An 18,194-nucleotide genomic window follows, 5' to 3' on the forward strand; every position below is an offset into this window, starting at 1 on the left:
GGCTGTTGTGCAGACATAAATCTCATATATCCAAAAGGTAGCAGATGATTAGAGAACTGAACAAGTGTCTTGTTCAGGTTCATCCAGTACTATTAAAGAAGACACAGTGTATAGAATTAACAGCCGTGTGGGAGGCCTCCATTAGGCACCACTGCTGCTGCTGCTGCTATAGGATAAAATGTCCCACAGAAGCAATCTACCCACACTTCTCCATTCTATACTTTCAAATTACAGTTTGATCACTCAGTGTCCTCATGGCACACAGAACAAAGTGTTTCAAATAGTGACCATGAGAATTACAGCTGGTGAAAAGGCAAAGTCCAAAATCTTTGAAAATGAACTAAAAATGCCTTCTGACTTAGCAATGAGTATCTTGTGCCCTGGGACTTCCAGGTGGTGCTCGTGGTATAGAACCTGCCCACCGATGCCTGAGATTCATGAGATGCAGGTTCAATCCTTGGGTTGGGAAGGCCCCTGGAGGAGGACAAGGCAATCCACTCCAGTATTCTTGCCTGGAGAATCCCATGGACAGGAGAGCCTGATGGGTTACAGTCCACAGGGTTGCAAAGAGTCGGACACAACTAAAGCGATGTAGTGTGTGCAAGCATGCACACATCTTGTGCCCTAGACCAGCATCACTCTGGTTCTGGCAGTAAAACTGAGTTTTGAACCTACAGAGCTCAAGCTGAGACTTTCCCTGCCATGTGGAAGCCCAGTAGAAGATCTGGAGAGCGGGCAGGCTCTCTTTGTTACTGACATGGGCCCTGCAACACAGATTGCTCCAGGACCTCTCCTAAGAGACAAAGTCAGGAGAGGAACAGATATGACAAAGTTATGTACAGTCTGAAAAATGTAACTTTTATAGACATCTATCCAATGCCTAATTCTTATTATACTATTGCTAATCTGATGGTGACCAGAATGCCGGGTAGGAGAACAGGACATGGGTGGTGCTTTCCTGCATCTAATCAAAACATGCTTTGCCCTTATTAGTTTAAGCTCAGTGTTTGAAAGGAAAACAAATGAATGCCATTAGGAAAATACTTGCCTAGCTCAATATTCTACTGTACTTTACCTGGTTAACTTGATTCTGCAGAGATGTTAGAAGGCCTTCTCGTTGTTCATCTTGTCCCTTAAGGCAGGTAAGGACCAGTGAGAGGAATGGTTGTTGACTCAAAAGAGACATACTATAAAGGAAGTAATAACAGCAGATCTGGTTAGAAAGAACAGATTACTTCCTGTGCAGCACTGATTTCCTGCCCTCGGGTTACTGGCTCTTATTTATTTTACTATTAGAAAAGGGAGGGAAGTAGTAAATAGCCAAGACTACTTGAAAAGTTAAATCATATCTCTAACTAATAAGGTTTAAAACCACTGTAATGCTTGTAAATAATTTAATATGTTCTCTTGCCCTTGAAGGCATCTGCAAATGAGCATAAATTCATACTGCATCTGAGTTGGGGGGTGGGGGGAGGAAGAAGAGAATGTATGGTTTGTATCAGTAAACTGAACTTAAAGATACATAGCAGGAGGAATATCACTGTATACACAGAATAAAAAGAAAAACTTTTAAATTTCTCTCACACAGTATTTATATTTTGTTGTTGTTTAGTTACTAAAGTCACGTCTGATTCTTTGCAATCCCATCTACTTTAGCCCACCAGGCTCCTCTGCCCATGAGATTTTCCAGGCCAGAATACTGGAATGGGTTGCCATTTCCTTTTTCAGGGGATCTTCTCAACCCAGGGAGCAAACCTGTCTCCTGTATTGCTGGCAGATTCTTTACCACTGAGCCACCATTCGTATTTTAGGGTCCAGGAAACAGGCCTATTAGGATTGCTGTGCTTGTGTTGCTTTTCAGCACATTTCTCAAGACCAATTAGATGCGCATGAGTAGAAGCGAGATGAGCACCAAGATCTGAGGCCTCTAAAACCATTCTGCCGGCCAGTGACCTAGTGCACAGCTCCACTACATCCCACAGGCTTGACTTGTAAAAGAGTTTTAAGATATTTGATTTTAAAATTTTATTTTAAATTGGCATTTTAGTCCTATTTCTTACATGATCAGAAACAGCTGACATATTGATAAACTAATTTTTCTACACTGCAAAGAAAGATTTCTTAAAATGAGATTGAGGTCAAAATATTTCAATCCGCTTCATTTTACACTAGCAGAGCTTAGAGAGACTGACTTAGGAAGAGCCATCTTCAATCTCTACATTAGCATCTAGGATTCCTGTGGGAAGTGAGGCAATGTACATGCCATCGTTAGCCAATCAACTTTGAGAATTAAAATTGAGTTATCTGGTTGGTTAATAAATACTGGCAAAGGGGATGAAGAACCAGATGCCAAGCAACATATGTGCAAAGCTAGGCCAATACCCAAATGTACTTTAGTTAAGAGCACAGACTCAGAGGCCAGACACCTGGGTTTCAGCTTCACGCCTCCTTAGCTATGTGTCCTTGATAAATATACTTAACTTTCTAGTACCTCAGTTTCTTCTTCTGTAAAAAGGACATAATGAAAGCACCTCAGTATGACTGCTAGGAGATTTTAAAAGTTCACATATGTATGTAATGAATTCTATCTTGAGGCTGACATTTCATAAGGGCTTAGTAAATGACAGCCACCAATTAGGTCATTAGAAATCATTACTGATTAGGGCATAAGAAACCCCAAATGTTCAGAATGCTCAGAATTTTTATGTTAGGAATTTCCTTTTATCTCTGAGGTGCTAAATTCATCATGGTTTTACATTAGAATGTGTTTATGTTCTTTTTCAGTAACATAATCATTTTCCTAATATAATTACTTAAACATTTTCCAGGCCACAAAACTTAAAAAACATTCAACTTGGAAGATTCAATTTGGAGGATCCTATATATTAGGATCTAGCCTAATATACAGGCTAGAACAAGAGCCCTAAATGTTAAAAATATTAGTAACTTATTTCAAGATGCAGCATGACAGAAGTATAAATTATTCCATGAAATTTAAGCATAAGTACCTAAATAACAAGAAAAAACCCAAACAACTGCTGAATACAGGGACTGTGGATATACAGATCTGATTCAGCAGGTCTGAAGCAGAGCTGAGAAGTCAGTATTTTTAATAGTGCAGCAGTGATTAGGGTACACAGGCAGAATTGAATGCTAGTGCATTACATATTATAATCTGGAAACTTTATGTAACAGAACTTGGCCTATCAGATTATTTTCAATTCCACACAAAGACGAAATTTCAGTGGACTCTGAGTACAAGGACTATAACAAACCTAGACAGTGTATTAAAAAGCAGAAACATCACTTTGTAGACAAAGGTCAGTATAGTCAAAGCTATGTTCTTTCCAGTAGTCATGTATGGATGTGAGAGTTGGACCATAACGAAGGCTGAGGGCAGAAGAATTGATGCCTTCAAATTATGGTGCTGGAGAAGACTCCTGAGAGTCCCCTGGACTGCAAGGAGATCAAACCAGTCAATCCTAAAGGAAATCAACTCTGAACGTTCATTGGAAGGACTGATGCTGAAGCTCCAATACTTCAGCCACCTGATGCAGAGTCGACTCATTGGAAAAGACCCTGATGCTGGGAAAGATCAAGGGCAAGACAAGTAGGGGGTGGCAGAGGATGAGATGGTTAGATAGCATCACAGACTCAATGGACATGAATTTGCGCAAACTCCAGGAGATAGAGGAGGACAGAGAAGCCTGGCATGCTGTAGTCCATGGGGTCACAAAGAGTCAGACATGACTTAGCAACTACTAATAACCACCAACAGCAGAGTACAGTGAGCATGTACATCTGTAGGCCATTGAATTTTCTCAACCATTCTTTAACCACTCACATAGAAACAAAACTTCCAGCCATACCTTTTCTGCTTTTGTCTGTCTCTTTCCTTTTTGGAAGAAGAACCCAAGTGCTGTCCTTTCTCCAGCTCTTCCCCAGCTGCTTTCAACACTCTTCCCTGCACAGAAGTCGGCAGCCTGGCAATTAGGGGGGCCACCAGCCACACACCCCTGCGTTCAGAGGAACTAAAATTGGAAACAGGTATTATACCCAAGGATAGACCCAAGGCATCCTTTTCCTCTGCTCTCACAGTTCTGATCGAAACTCCAAAGCAAAACTTACATTCACAGGACACATGGGTTATTCTAACATTTGCCTTTCACTTCTATACTGTTTCCTCTCACCAAATACCAGACATTGGCACACACTCTTCGTGCTTATGGAAAGCACTAAAAGGTGGGATTCTGCAAGGATACTATAGCTCAACTTTTTTTTAAGTCTGGAAAAGTGTTTTTCTATGATTCTGGCTTTCTGAACACTAACAGTCCTTTTGTCTAACAAGCAATATACCTTTCTCTCATGGTTAAAATATGAAATGTTCTGATTACATTTAAGCATATAAATAACCAAATTCACCAGTTGTACTTTACACCAAAATGATGAAATACAAGTCTATCTGCCTTTTGTAATTATCATTTGAGCAAAACTGCCAATTTAAAAAGATGGCAGAAAGAGTGTTTCCTAAGTTAGGACTACCATGGAATAGGGCAGCCTCAGGGCACATGAAAGAAATTCACCCCTCTGGAGCGTAAACTGTGGTTCTAAGGAGTCTGGGCCTGCTCAACCGCATATGTGGAATGCTCCGCTACCGTGCAGCCCAGCAGCATGGCCCTTTAACATATTAAATAATGACAATGGACACTTACAAGCAATTATTTTCCTCACATTCCTGCAGCTTTATGAAAAAAAAGTCTGCATTATCCAAGTAAAATGTGCAGTTACATGTGAAAAATGAATGACAGCTTAGTAAAACCACAGGAAAAAAAAAAATACCTTAGAAATGTCTTTATTCCATTCTGTCTCGTGCTACTTGTATCAGTACTTCCAATTCCATTTGGGTTGAAGAGGCCCATGCCAGCATTAGAAGAGTTATTGTTTAGGTCAGCGGACTGCTGGAACACCTCTATTGTTGCCTTGGCAATATTGTCCAGCAGGTTGTTCATTTCAGCCACCGAACCAGAGCCCTGGAGTCAGACATGAGAAAACAAGCACCCCTGTGTTTCACTTTATCCACAAGCATCAATGCTGTGTTGCTTTTCATAACATGTCACACACGTTCATGCTTTCCTGAATGTACTCACAGGGTCCTTCAAGCACTGTTTGATCATTAACTGAAGCTCCAGCCAGGACTGCCTCAGCGTCCACTGCTCAAGATTCTGGGGAAAATGGAGTTAGCACGTTAAGAATACCAAACATGTCTTAAAGTATAAGAATCCCCTGCAGTATTCTCTTTCTCAAAACAACAGAGAAATGATTACACACAATAAAGGGATTCATATGACACAAAAGGCTTCCAAGTCTATTTCATATGCTCATTATAGGGACAAAGGAAAAAAACAGCAACATTAAAATAATGTGCCTTACTCAGCTAGGCATTAGAAATGAGTAAGACAATCATTTCTTTTCCCAAAGTCTATCTAAACAACTCCATTACAAAATGATTTTGATATCTTATGAATAACATAATGAAGACAGTCCTCCTACAAAGCTTATTTCTCATGTAAACACGATAAATATTGATACGAATTAACATATTTGCACTTATAGATACATAATGGTTGATACGATTTGCAGTGGGCGTATTTACCCAGCAATAAAATGTGGCTGTTACACAAAATGGAAAGTTGGGGGAATAAAAATCAGAATTAATTAAAGTTAAGAATTAGCTAGCAATGACAAGAGAGAGGCAGTAACTCCTGTTATAAACACAAAAAACATGTCAAAATGACAGAAACACAGTCTATAGACTATTTTCACTCACCTGAAGAATGCGTTTAATGTGCTGTCTTTGGAGGTTGTCCCCCTCCGTACATTCCTTAATGCCATGAGGATAACAGATCAGCTGCAGTAATTTCTGTGCTTGCATATTTGAGAGCACAGGGTCCAGAATAAGTTCTTTGTCTGTGCATAATCTCTCAGGTTCTTTTAAACAATGTTCTCCTACCCATTCCTAAAAATAAGAAGGCAATTAGATTGTACTAAACTCATGGCTCACAACAGAAAGTGGACAGGAAATTTTCCATTTAAAAAATAATAGATGGAAAAAGTAGGAGGGAAAGGCTTAGAAATTTTCCAGTATTTTGACTTCTTAAAAATATAAAGTAGAATCTTGGTTACAAAAAATTTTTAAAAAAGGAATGCAAGAAAGAAATATGCAAAAAAATAAAAAAGGAGGTGGGGGAGAAAGCTCAGTAAAGAAAACACTAGTATGTATTTTCAGTTGGAGAATGAAAATTGCTCTAAGTACTGTTTTGGAATCATTTTTTTTAACTTGCTATGTAACAGTAGTGATTCTATGTATCACTAGGGATAATATGTATCCCTCACTTTTATGGAATGCACTGTAATATATCCCACTAATAGACAGGACATAGTAGAACACTGAGAAAACTGTCTTCCTTTTTGATATCATTATGAATAATGTTACCTTTATAAATACTTGTGCACATCTGTTCTGTGTACAATTATGCTCTTAGGATAATTTCTTACAAGTACAATTGCTGAGTCAAGGATGATCAGGCCCCATATCACAGCAATTAATCAATCTCAGTAATGCTATCCAGACATCAGTAATTTCTTAATCATCAAAATGTTTTTAAACTCTCCACGTGACTCCAATGCGCACCCACAATTAGAAACCAATGCACAACTCGGCACACTCTCAACATATATATGACTAATAGTTTACTTTTACCATGATTACAGTATACTCTAAGAAAAACATGACTCAACATTATATTATACCAATGGCAAAGTGAAAAAGAGCATATAGGTATGCCTTTTTTTTCTAATAGGAAAGGAGAATTTAATAAAAATTGGAAAGATAAATCAGAAAATAATGAAACTGATTACTTAGGGCAGGGAGGAACACAGTGTAGAAAAGATGAGGGAAAGAGCTGTACATCTCTGAGCATACCTTCTCGCCAGTAGACTGACCTTTTCTGTTGTTTAGTTGTTGCTATTGTTAGTCACTAAGCTGTGTCCCACTCTTTGTGACCCCATGGACTGTAGCCCACCCAGCTCCACTGCCCATGGGATTTCCCAGGCAAGAATACTGGACTGGGTTGCCATTTCCTTCTCCAGGGGATCTTCCCTACCCAGGGATCGAACCCATATCTCCTGCATTGGAAGGTAGATTCTTTATTGCTGAGCCCACCAGGAAACTCCAGCTGACCTTTGGGAGTATGGTATTCTAAAGATAGATATGGTAGGAAAAGAAATAGAAACTGAACACAAACAAAACCAAATGAAATCAATTCTATTTCAAGTGAGTAATATATCCATACTGAAAAAGAAAGGTCAAATAACTTTTTAACACAATACAGTAAAACCTTAAGGAAAAAAGAATTATAATATAAGCAAATTCTCAACTCCTTTTAGGAGACTCATTTTTTCATAGCAGTATAGGTGTAATAATTCTAAAACTACTTCAGGTATATTGTAGAATTCAACAAATCAGTAAATGATTGATGTTACTGGTATCCAGGACTCTTACTATGGAAGAGAGCACTTTCAACACAGATTGAAGGGATGCTAACAAAAACTTAAGCTGTTTGATCAGAACTGGAGGTATCAGTATAAACTCATGACTATACACACACACATTTATGTATACGGATGCTTTTTTCCCCCAGCTCTGTCTGCTAAAAGGGCCTAGAAGCAATAAACGCACATTGCCCACAGCAATAAGCACACACAGAACTCAGATCTTGGTTTCTAAACAGCATCTTCTTCTAAACAGAACCAAGGTTCCATGAAAAGATGAGTTATATAAGACAGGCCAGAAAGAAAGAAAATACTTGTTATTAAAAAAGAAAGGGCGAGAGAGTTGCGAAAATAACACAAGAGTCAGCATGAAAAGATTCCCACTTCTGGACAAATCTGGAACAATTTGAACATGAAAATAACTGAGGACTGTAACTTTTGTGGATAATAAATAAGTGGAAGAAAGGAAGGGAAGGCAGAAAAGGTTAGGCTTTCCCTTAGAGTAGAATGCAAACTGATAAATGTGAAAAAAATGGAGGAGTTGGGAAAAGCCATCTTGCAACCGTCACAGTAAAGACTGGTTTAGACAAGAATCACAATGGATGCTCTGTGGGACGTGAGGGAGTTTGATGGGAAGCGGAAAACTTGCACTGTCTCAGAGAGTGTCCCCCAAACTGTTTACTAATTCCAAGGGGAAAAATGGTAACTATACAAAACAAAAATTAAAAAAAAAAAATACAGCGGAGATAGCCTAATCAAAACTAACATCACCAATGAGGTACAAATGGGCCTCAGGTCCTTTGGATGTGATTACCTGAGAAGAATATAGCACACTCTACAGTATCATGGTGAGGAATGCATACTCTGACACTAACCTACAGGAAACTAAAGACAAGGCCAAGATTATTGGGAAAACTGACCAAACTGGAATGTGGCCTGTAGGTGAGAAAACCTTAAGATACCAATGCTAAATTTCCTTCCTTTTAAATCCTGTATTTTAGTTATGTTAATAAATGCTGAAATATTAAAAAGTAAAAAAGAACAATGTAGTCTATCTCCTCTCAAATGCTTAAGTAAAAATATAAGAAGTAAAAAGTATATGAGGACCATACTCACACAAACACAAATAGAATTATAAAGCAAACATGGTAAAATATAAAAAATTAGGGAATCTGTGTATAGGGTATACTAGACTTCTTTATAAATTATTACAACTTTTCAGAAAACTTTAAATTATTTCAAAATAAAGTGAGAAGGCAAAAGAGGACTATCTATGTACAAGTTCCCTACAGTAGTGGGCCTTTCTCTCCAAAAGAACAGTAACACACTCAAAGTTAAAGGCAAATTAAACCTGAAAAATACCTGTTGACAGATGGTCCTCAGTACATATCTAGCATATTCTCTTAAATTGGCCGTTTCTATGGAAATGCTTTTCCCACAGGATTTTGAATTTTGTGAGGCAGTCCAGATATCCTCAGCATTCCCATCACGTCGTAAACCCCTCATGGTGAAGTCATCATTTTTTAAAGAGCTGACACTGTTATTGCCAATTTTGGCATCTCCTACATAACAGAATCACAAAAGCAAAATCATAGAAATTCAAAATATTGCCAAATATTTGGAAAATAAATAAGGCAAGCATTCAGAGATTTAAAATGCACAAATGGGATCATTATTGCAAAGTAAGTTGTTCAGCAACAAAGAGAAGGGATCAAGACAGTAAATGCTAGAACACTGAGAAGTTCTATCAGACACGGGAAAAAAAACAAGTTCAAGGCTCATTTTTTATTTCATTTATAGAATTAAGTATACTTTCACCAAACTTGGAAAGGCTATTATGAATCACACTTAATAATCACAGAACATTGATTTCACCAATATTTCAAGCACAAATGTATGCAAATTCATTTGACTTATATAGACAAGGAAAAAATGGGTTACTCACCCTTCTAGATGTCCCTTTTTCATTTCTTCTCTTACAATGAATGACTTATTTTCTATCCATAGGTCAAGAGAAAAGTTTTGCCTTAGCCCACCTTACTATCAACTTCTTGACAAGAGAGATTTATTTCCCTGGGAATGGAAAAGGGCAATGCATACTAAGGAAGCCCTGGAAAATAGGGCATTCATTGAATAACCCATGTCTTTCACTTTCCTCTTTGTAAACATCCAAATTAGAAAACCTCACCTGATCAGCCTCTCATATACTTAGTAAAATGAAGCTCAGGAAAGTGTTTTCCTCACAACAAAGTTCTGAGGGGAAAACTGAGCAGAATTATTGAATAGCCAGAAATAAGAAATATTCTCTAGCCATGAAAGACAAAAATTTGTCATATTTTAAAAGTGAAAAATTAATGTAATTTGGTAAAAAAAAAAAAAAAAAAAAAAGACTGCCAAATGGAAACAGAGCCTCCAAACTCTTATCTATTTACCCACAAAGATCACAAGCATTGAGTAACCAACAAATGAGTTTAGATAAAGCTCTCACTTACTTCACTGTAAGGGAAACGAACCCCAGGTCAGTGCAAAAAGCCTTTTAAAACCCGTAAGTCAGCCAAGAAAAACTTTTGACTCTGCTGAATTTTAAAAATCGAATTGCTTACTAAATGGTTACTTAAAAAATCTTAAGGGGAGGGAGGAACACATAATACATTTCAACTCAGTATCTTATCACATATTATACATTTCTCATTCAAATGTTTACGCAAAAAAGCACCAAGTTCACTTCACTCATGGGCATTTATTTAATTCAACAAAGCTCTTCAAAAGCTGGAACAAAGACTGAATTCTACATGTACCAACATTTAGCATGCTATTTCCAACCTTAGAAGATATAAACAACTATTGTTGCTATTGTTATTTAGTCACTAAGTTGTGTCCAACTCTGCGACCCCATGGACTATAGCCCACTAGGCTCCACTCTCCGTGGGATTTCCCTGGCAAGAATACTGGAGTGGGTTGCCATTTACTTCTCCAGGAGATCTTCAGGACTCAAGGATGGAACCCAAGTCTCCTGCATTGTCAGGCAGATTCTTTACCACTGAGCCCCCAGGGAAGCCCGTAAACATCATGTGCATGCGTGCTCTGTCATGTCCGACTCTTCGCAACCCCACGGACTGTAGCCCGCCAGGCCAGGCAAGAATACTAGAGTGGGTTGTCATTTCCTATTCCAGGCAATCTTTCTGGCCCAGGGGTAGAATCCATGTCTCCTGAGTTGGCAGGGTGTTCTTTACCACTGAGCCACCAGGGAAGCCCTATAAACAACTATTTCCACAACTTAAACTACTAGAGAAATTAGAAATTGAATTCTATAAAACAGTCCTATCTCCCTAACTCAAAATAGATCCTAGTTGACAGCACTTGAGAGAACACTTTGATAAGAACACTGTGAGGTAAATAAAATTGCAAAAACAAGGAAACAAACACCTCTGCCAGCCCCAGTCTAGGAGATCCTTATTCAATTTAGATGTTAGGATGACTGAGGTCAGGAGGGCTGTGCTAGAAGCTTCTGCAGTGGCAGAGACAATAAAACAGACACAGTGTTCAGTGCCTGCCTGGTCCGAGGGTCTGTTGACATTCAACAAGCCTCATCCTGACTTCTCAGACCTGAAGAACCCTCTATCACTTAGGAAGATATAGAATCCACCAAGAACTGGGGCCAATTAAAAAGGTCAAGGAAAGGCCATGAGATAAAAATAAACTGGTGATTAGGCACTGATATTAAAATATGTATACTTAAAGAAGTTGCAAATTATACTTGGGATTAAACCAGTCCCACAAATCAAGGGGATAATATAATGTTTCTATGGTACACATTTTGGTTTCTCCTATGAAAATGTCTATCACATATGCATTCACACTTTCAACATTAGCTTATGGAAAATCTTTCCCTGATGGGCATTGGAAATACCACAGTAAAAAAACGTCAGTCCCTGATTGCTTAGTCCCTATATTTATTTATTAAATAGAAGTGACTGGCCAGCTTTCCTTTCAAACATATTAAAAGTAGAGAAATCTTACTGAAATGAGCATTTAATGTTGGCAGTATAGTACTAAGAGCTCAGAGGAGAGGCTGTGGCCTCCATACGGCTCTACCTTTCCATTTCAAATACAAAATCCCTGGGCATTTCAATAGGAGTGTGTGTGTGTGTGTGTGTTAAGGTGAACTTTAGTTTATGAAAACTCTTGTTATCTACCCTCATCATCACCTAACAATACTTAAGTGTTGTTTGCTCAGTCGTGTCTGACTTTTTGCGACCCCATGAACTGTAGCCCACCAGTCTTCTCTGTCCATGGGATTCTCCAGGCAAGAATACTAGAGTGGGTTGCTTTTTCCTTCTCCAGGGGATCGTCCCAACCCAGGGATCGAACCTGGATCTCCTGCATTGCAGGCAGATTCTTTACCATCTGAGCCACCAGAGAAGCCCCAACACTTCTTAAAGAGAGGTATAAAAAGGTCAGGATACATTCTAAAACACGTTTAAGACTCACCTAAAACAATTCATCTAAACTCAGCAAATTCAGTTCTAGCCAAAAGGAGTTCCTTTGGAACATAAGAGGTAATTTTTGTTTAGTCAAGACCAAAAGAGGGCACCTTAAGTTGAAATTAGGCAGTATGAATTCAAGAATCCTTCCCAATCCTTCAAATCCTGAATGATTTACAGAATAAAAATGTTTTAAGGTACTACACTGTAAATGAACAGAAAAGATAGTACTACTATTCCTGGAGAATACATATCAATAAAGATGTAGGGATGTCTTGAACATTATAAATTAAATGAAAAAAAGTGTGATATCTAATACTGATTTATCAACAGTATCAATATCATTGTAATTATCACCTGATGCATGAAAAAAACTAAGGCAGATGGACAGAAACTTTTTCAGGATCACAATGAAAAACTAAGAGTAAAACCCAGATTTTCTTGTATTCTAGTCCAGTAATGTAACACGAAATGTAAACCTTTACACAGATTACCAGTTCAACAGAGTTCATCACAAAGTGTGACTTCTGCCAACAAATGAAATCCTAACAACCCTATGGGCAGCTAAAATCCCACACAAAAAAAAGTATTTAAATTCCCCCAGAATTGTAAGTAAGGGACAGACATCTTGGAGTCCAACTGAACATACACTTGGAAAAAACCAACTAATTTTTCCAAGAGAATAAACAAACAAAAATGCGTTTCTAATAATTTTAACGAGAGTTAAACCTGAATAGAAATTATTTTGCCTCTGTTTCTAGTGATTAACCAAGCTCAGTGCCAGGATAATCTTACCAAGCATCATAATTGCTTTTAAGACAGCAAACACGGCTCCTACTTCAATGCTGTTGTGAGCAGCAGCTAAGAGGTGTCTGTCACAAGACGATCTTATTCCCGGGAAAGGTTTGCCTATAAGAAAACCAACAAAGCTTTAACAGATTCATCATCATCATTAACCACTGTTTGTAACCACTTACAGTCAGCAGGGCCTTTCATTGTTAAGTTGTGAGCGCTTAATTGCTATTAGCTAGCTTTAATTGATGTTTCATGGATTCACTCAGAGACACTGCCAGTATCCAGTACTTTTTTTTTTTAATTATTAAGCCAATGGCTTTGCTCTTCAGAGATATGTATCGAAAAAAAAATCAGTAGCACTTTTATCCATTTCTGCTGATGTCACACACACATTTACATAGAAATGATCTTTAGGAACAGACTGCACTAAACTCTAATCCCTAGAATTCTTTACCTATTCCCTTCACCTTAGTAAAAGAATAAATGAAATGCCATTGCCCTAAGCTGCTAGAGTATGGTTCTTAACCAACAAGAGTATGTTGGAGGATCACACTGCCCACCAGCATGACTTGGCCAAGGAGCAGAGGTATTTTTATTGTTTATTAACTCCTGATGTGAGTTTCTCAATACACCCTGATATTACATAAAAGAAAGGTGCTGACAACCTTTCTCAATAGCTGACAACCCCTTTCTTTCATCGCCTTGAAAAAAGCCCACCAAAATCAGGAAGAAGATTACAGAATGGACAGCCTACTTGATCAAGTTAAACCTAAAGCTCCAAATGAAAACATCATCAGATAGATTTCAACTGTCATCTCACCAGTTGCTTGAGGTAACAGGCAGGCCTGGGGAGCTCGAAAGAGATGAAGCAGGAGACGGCATGTCATTCTTGCCCCAGGCTCTGCATCTGCATCTCCGCAAGCTAGGAGAGAGGATTTTAAAAGCAAGTTTTGTAACATACTGAAGAACATATCTTCCGCATTTCTCGTAAGCTGAAGTTTCTGGAATAATTTAAATAAATGCTCCTTACGGTAAAAAGTAAAGCACTGGCTATTTCTTTTCTGAGAAACGTGAGAGCTCTCTTAAAAACAAGTACTAAAATAGCCGTTTCCAACCTTCTCCATTGAAATCAGTGTGACTTTGTTTGGAACAATTATTATAATGCTACCATCTCTACCTTGATGACGTATTACGGCACAATGCACGTCTACTCAAATTCTACCCTGTCACTCCTTCAACTTGCGAGAGACCACAGCATCGAGACACCAAGCAAATAACCAGGGCAGCTCCAGGATGCAGCCTTACCTGCGGCGAGGAGAGAGGGGAGTGCGACGTGTTGCACGACGTCCTCCAGGGAGAAACACTGTCGTGCTATCAGAATAGCAATGAAAGTAGCTAATGAATCATGGAATGAAAGGTCACTCACCTTCAAGAAAAACATTGACATGTTTTAATACCTAACACCCTTTTGAATAACATCTTAAGATTAATATCTAAGAGAACGCAGGCAATACCAATAAGATCTCAAATCCCAAAAGGAACCAGTAGAGGGAAATCACTTATGAGTATTACCCTCTAGGCTTTTTTCTATTTTTTAAGACAAAGAAAGAGGTTCACCCATATCCCAATGCTTTAAGACAATACTAAGCTGTACCTGGAGTACATGTAACTGAGAAACCAAACAATAAAACAGCAAAATGAAGATATCTCTAAGTGATATAACATTAAGTAAGTCTTTTTGGCAAAGTACAGTATAATCTGATATTGAAGGGTAAGATCATTAGAAGCAATGGAAAACAAGAAGGTTCTCCTAACTGAAAAACAAGCCTTGTGAGTGTTTTGGTGTTTCTTTCAGGAATAACTAATCTTAATTTTGTAAGATAATTAATTTTAAAAACAACTGTGAAAATTCTCACCGACTCCTAAATTTAAAGAAGAGTGAAGATGAGTGAGGGAGAAAAATGAAAGAGGAGAATCAGGAGAAAAAATCATTCATTCAGAGTGAAACTTCTACCTTTTACAGATCTCACAAGACTTTGGCAGAAAATAATAAGAAAAACAGCTGTAATGGTAGCCTCCACATTAAGTTGTCCGGTTAAGTCAAAAACTATGGTTAGAGATTAACAGAGAAAGAGCACAGCACCTAGAGGTTCATACTGCTAAATCCAACTTTACAGACGAGGGAACAAGCAGAGGTAAAGTGAAAGAGAAACAACTGAAAGGTTAAGGACCTATGTTAAAGACAGAAATTTGGGTCTTTGCTGTCTGGAAGAGCAGGTCACAGGTATGAGTTTTACATCTGAGGTGCCCACATGATAGAGTAGGATTGGCCATGTGGTCTTGAGACACCAGAACTAGGAAATAAAACTTAACTGAGAGGCAGTTTTTATAATGTATGTAGTTCTTCTATATATGAGATGCACTAATATATAACATGATTTACTGCAAGAAATGATGGAAGTGACAGGCCGAAATAAAGAATCAAGATGGATTTTTAAGAAATTCACACACTGATGCAATGTGATAGCTGAGGAAACCTGTGATACTTTATAACGGACATCTCTTCAAAAACTCTCGGACACAGTCACTAAGAAAGACTGGACACCCCTACGAATCTGAGCCTGGACATCCTAATCCCACACACAGAACCAATACTCTAAAGAGAGTTTTTCACCTTAAGAAAACAAACTGGCTGCCTTCAGAACGCAAACTGCTTTAGTTACGTTATGCCCTGCACCGTGAAGGACCCAAGGCACTTAGTCAACTACGACCAGACTACCCTGAGGAGACCAGACATGACGTCTCAGCTACCAAAGAAGGAGACTCCTGGCATCTCCACTCTAAATTAAGCTATTTTAGTTATTTTGGTTTTTTTTTCATTTACTTTTCCCTGGCAATCACACTCTGGTTTATCACTTCTACAGAGAGAGAAGAAAACAATTTATATTATTTCAGTTAAGAGTTGAGTCAACTAAAAAAAGTTACTAATTGAATATTTAGTTGCACAGCTGAGTTTTTAAATGAAACAGAAAACTTACATCGACAGTGCAAAGAACATCATTAAAGCCCCACACGTGATTTGAAGAACAACAAAGAGCCTTCAGGACCCCCAGCCATTCTGAACTGAGAACAGTGCAGCAGGCTGTCAGCTCGGAGGAGAAATTGGCTATGTCATTAATCCTACAAAGAAGAAAAAGAACATAGGAGAAAGTAACAAAAGACAAAATACTCATACAGGATAAACTCAACGAACACATAATTTCAGTATCATCGAACAGGGGACTAATTTCTTAAGATTCAAGGATATAATAAAAATCCACTTGACAAACTACCTACTAGAATACGGGACAGAAGAGAAAGGAGATGTCTTCACACGTTTTCTAATATTTAATGCTGTCAAGCAACAAACAATAACCAGTACAGATACCAATTAACATATTTTTAGTTCTGTAAACAAATCTGACCTATGAATTCATGCTTTTAAAAAAAGTAAAAAGAAGACCTAAATCCAACGTTTCCAAAATTATGTGTATTTTTCATTGGTATTTTTGTCATATATCTTTTTGAAAACGGATCAGACAACTGATAGACTGTATCTAGAGCATCTTACGTCAGATCAATAAGCCAGGTTAAGAAAAGCAGCCAGAATAGAGCTGAAGTAAACTCAGTAACAAAATAAGATTTAAAAAACAAAGGCAAATGTCTCAAATTAAAGATGTGAATTTCAAAGTAGCAATCATGTGTTTAATCAAAAAGCCCAGCTCACCTTCCAGCATCCTGATGACCCATACATACATTCATGAGAGTGTTGCAGACGAAGCTGTAGCGATTGGCTGCATTGTCACTAAGGATCTTGCCCAGCACTGAGTAGTTGACGCTACGGGCCGAGGGATTCTCAATAAAATCCATCATGAAGTCTGGATCCCATCGCAAGTTAGAATTTGCAGGAATCACATTGTTATATATGGTTTGCTTTACTTTTGAACAGGCACTACTGAGGTTACAAGAAGAAGAGTTAAAAGACAAAACAAAACTATAATAACTAGAAAGTGACTTCATTTAAGGACAGATTAAATGGCAGCTGTAAAGTATTCCTAGAGAAAGCTCACGTTATGGCTTCTTGATTCCAACTTTCCAATAATCAGCATTGGACACAGTGCCTAGAATGTTCTAGTTCAATAAACAGTTACTAATTGGGTAGAGGAACAAAACAAAAATAAGACATTTGGGTACTAATGTTAATTTCTAGGTCATTTCTACATTTTACATACTTTAAAAATAATCTACTAAGACGTCCAACAACTTCTCTGAACAGTGAGTGTTGTCACTTAAGACTAATAAAAATGGATTGGATTACACACCAGGAATAACTTGGTGTTTCTACCCTAATCATACATCCTGTAAAACTGTTCCTTTCCATTCGGGATATCCAGGGAGGTTCATGTGCCATGCCTAACTGGGAAAAAGGAGTTCACTCCCTGCCTTCAAGGAGTTTAAATTCTAGTAGGCAGATACAGATAATATACAAATACAAATTCTATGAGAGTAGAGAAACCATTATACTGTTCCTAAAAATGTATCATGCTGTGCTTCTCCGCAGTATCTAGGGTGTTTTAAGAACCTGGTTTACAATATTCAGAATTATACAGAATAATATATAGAATATTGTCTAAGTGTATAAAAGGAAATTAGAAAGCATCCTCTCAAATCTTGCTCTGCAGCTACGGCTGAAGGATGACCTGATTTCGGAGCTCAGTCCCCATGTGCACTTTGCTGTCCTTGCCCACTTGCTGTGGATAACAAGTCCATAAACAACATTTCACCTTCTCTATAAAAGAGCTCTTTTAAACAACAGAAAATCTTTTCCTTTTAAATTTCAGTAAATTTATTTGTGATCAAGGTGACATGCCCTTGTTTCTGCACCTATATAAATAGTAGCTAGGAATGATTTCCTCACAAATGAAAAGATCTATAAACTCTTTTGGAGAAGGCACTGGCAACCCATTCTGGTACTCTTGCCTGGAAAATCCCATGGCTGGAGGAGCCTGGTAGGCTGCAGTCCATGGGGTTGCAAAGAGTCAGACACAACTGGAGTGACTTCACTTTCACGCTTCGGAGAAGGAAGTAGCAACCAGTGTTCTTGCCTGGAGAATCCCAGGGACGGGGGAGCCTGGTGGGCTGCTGTCTATGGGGTCGCAGAGTCAGACACAACTGAGCGACTTAGCAGCAGCAGCAGCAAAGACTCTTTACCCTAAACTGTTACCACTGACAACTGCTTCCAGAAAACAGAGATTGCTCAGTTCAGTGTTTACCATAATGTGACTTCAGATTTTCTCCTTCACAATCACCTCTGGGAATTTGTAA

At 38.3% G+C, this 18,194-nt stretch overlaps 2 protein-coding genes across 3 annotated transcripts in view; one reads left to right on the forward strand and one right to left on the reverse strand.

Moving 5' to 3' along the window:
• MED12L (mediator complex subunit 12 like) overlaps nucleotides 1-18,194 on the reverse strand; it is a 368,061-nt gene that overhangs the window by 47,628 nt on the left and 302,239 nt on the right. For both annotated transcript variants that reach the window (XM_027543477.1, XM_027543482.1), the window contains 11 exons: nucleotides 16,597-16,824; nucleotides 15,869-16,010; nucleotides 14,136-14,256; nucleotides 13,651-13,752; nucleotides 12,831-12,944; nucleotides 8,914-9,113; nucleotides 5,828-6,016; nucleotides 5,148-5,222; nucleotides 4,840-5,030; nucleotides 3,870-4,031; nucleotides 1,076-1,187 (listed from right to left, as the gene is read on the reverse strand). In XM_027543477.1, the coding sequence (XP_027399278.1) occupies nucleotides 1,076-1,187; nucleotides 3,870-4,031; nucleotides 4,840-5,030; nucleotides 5,148-5,222; nucleotides 5,828-6,016; nucleotides 8,914-9,113; nucleotides 12,831-12,944; nucleotides 13,651-13,752; nucleotides 14,136-14,256; nucleotides 15,869-16,010; nucleotides 16,597-16,824 (1,636 nt within the window). The remainder of the gene's footprint in view (nucleotides 1-1,075; nucleotides 1,188-3,869; nucleotides 4,032-4,839; nucleotides 5,031-5,147; nucleotides 5,223-5,827; nucleotides 6,017-8,913; nucleotides 9,114-12,830; nucleotides 12,945-13,650; nucleotides 13,753-14,135; nucleotides 14,257-15,868; nucleotides 16,011-16,596; nucleotides 16,825-18,194) is intronic.
• The window catches only part of P2RY12 (purinergic receptor P2Y12), a 52,368-nt gene that overhangs the window by 4,001 nt on the left and 30,173 nt on the right, over nucleotides 1-18,194 (forward strand). The window lies entirely within an intron of this gene.

The sequence above is a fragment of the Bos indicus x Bos taurus genome, chromosome 1 (assembly GCF_003369695.1).
Source record: "Bos indicus x Bos taurus breed Angus x Brahman F1 hybrid chromosome 1, Bos_hybrid_MaternalHap_v2.0, whole genome shotgun sequence".
NCBI classification, from domain to species: domain Eukaryota; kingdom Metazoa; phylum Chordata; class Mammalia; order Artiodactyla; family Bovidae; genus Bos; species Bos indicus x Bos taurus.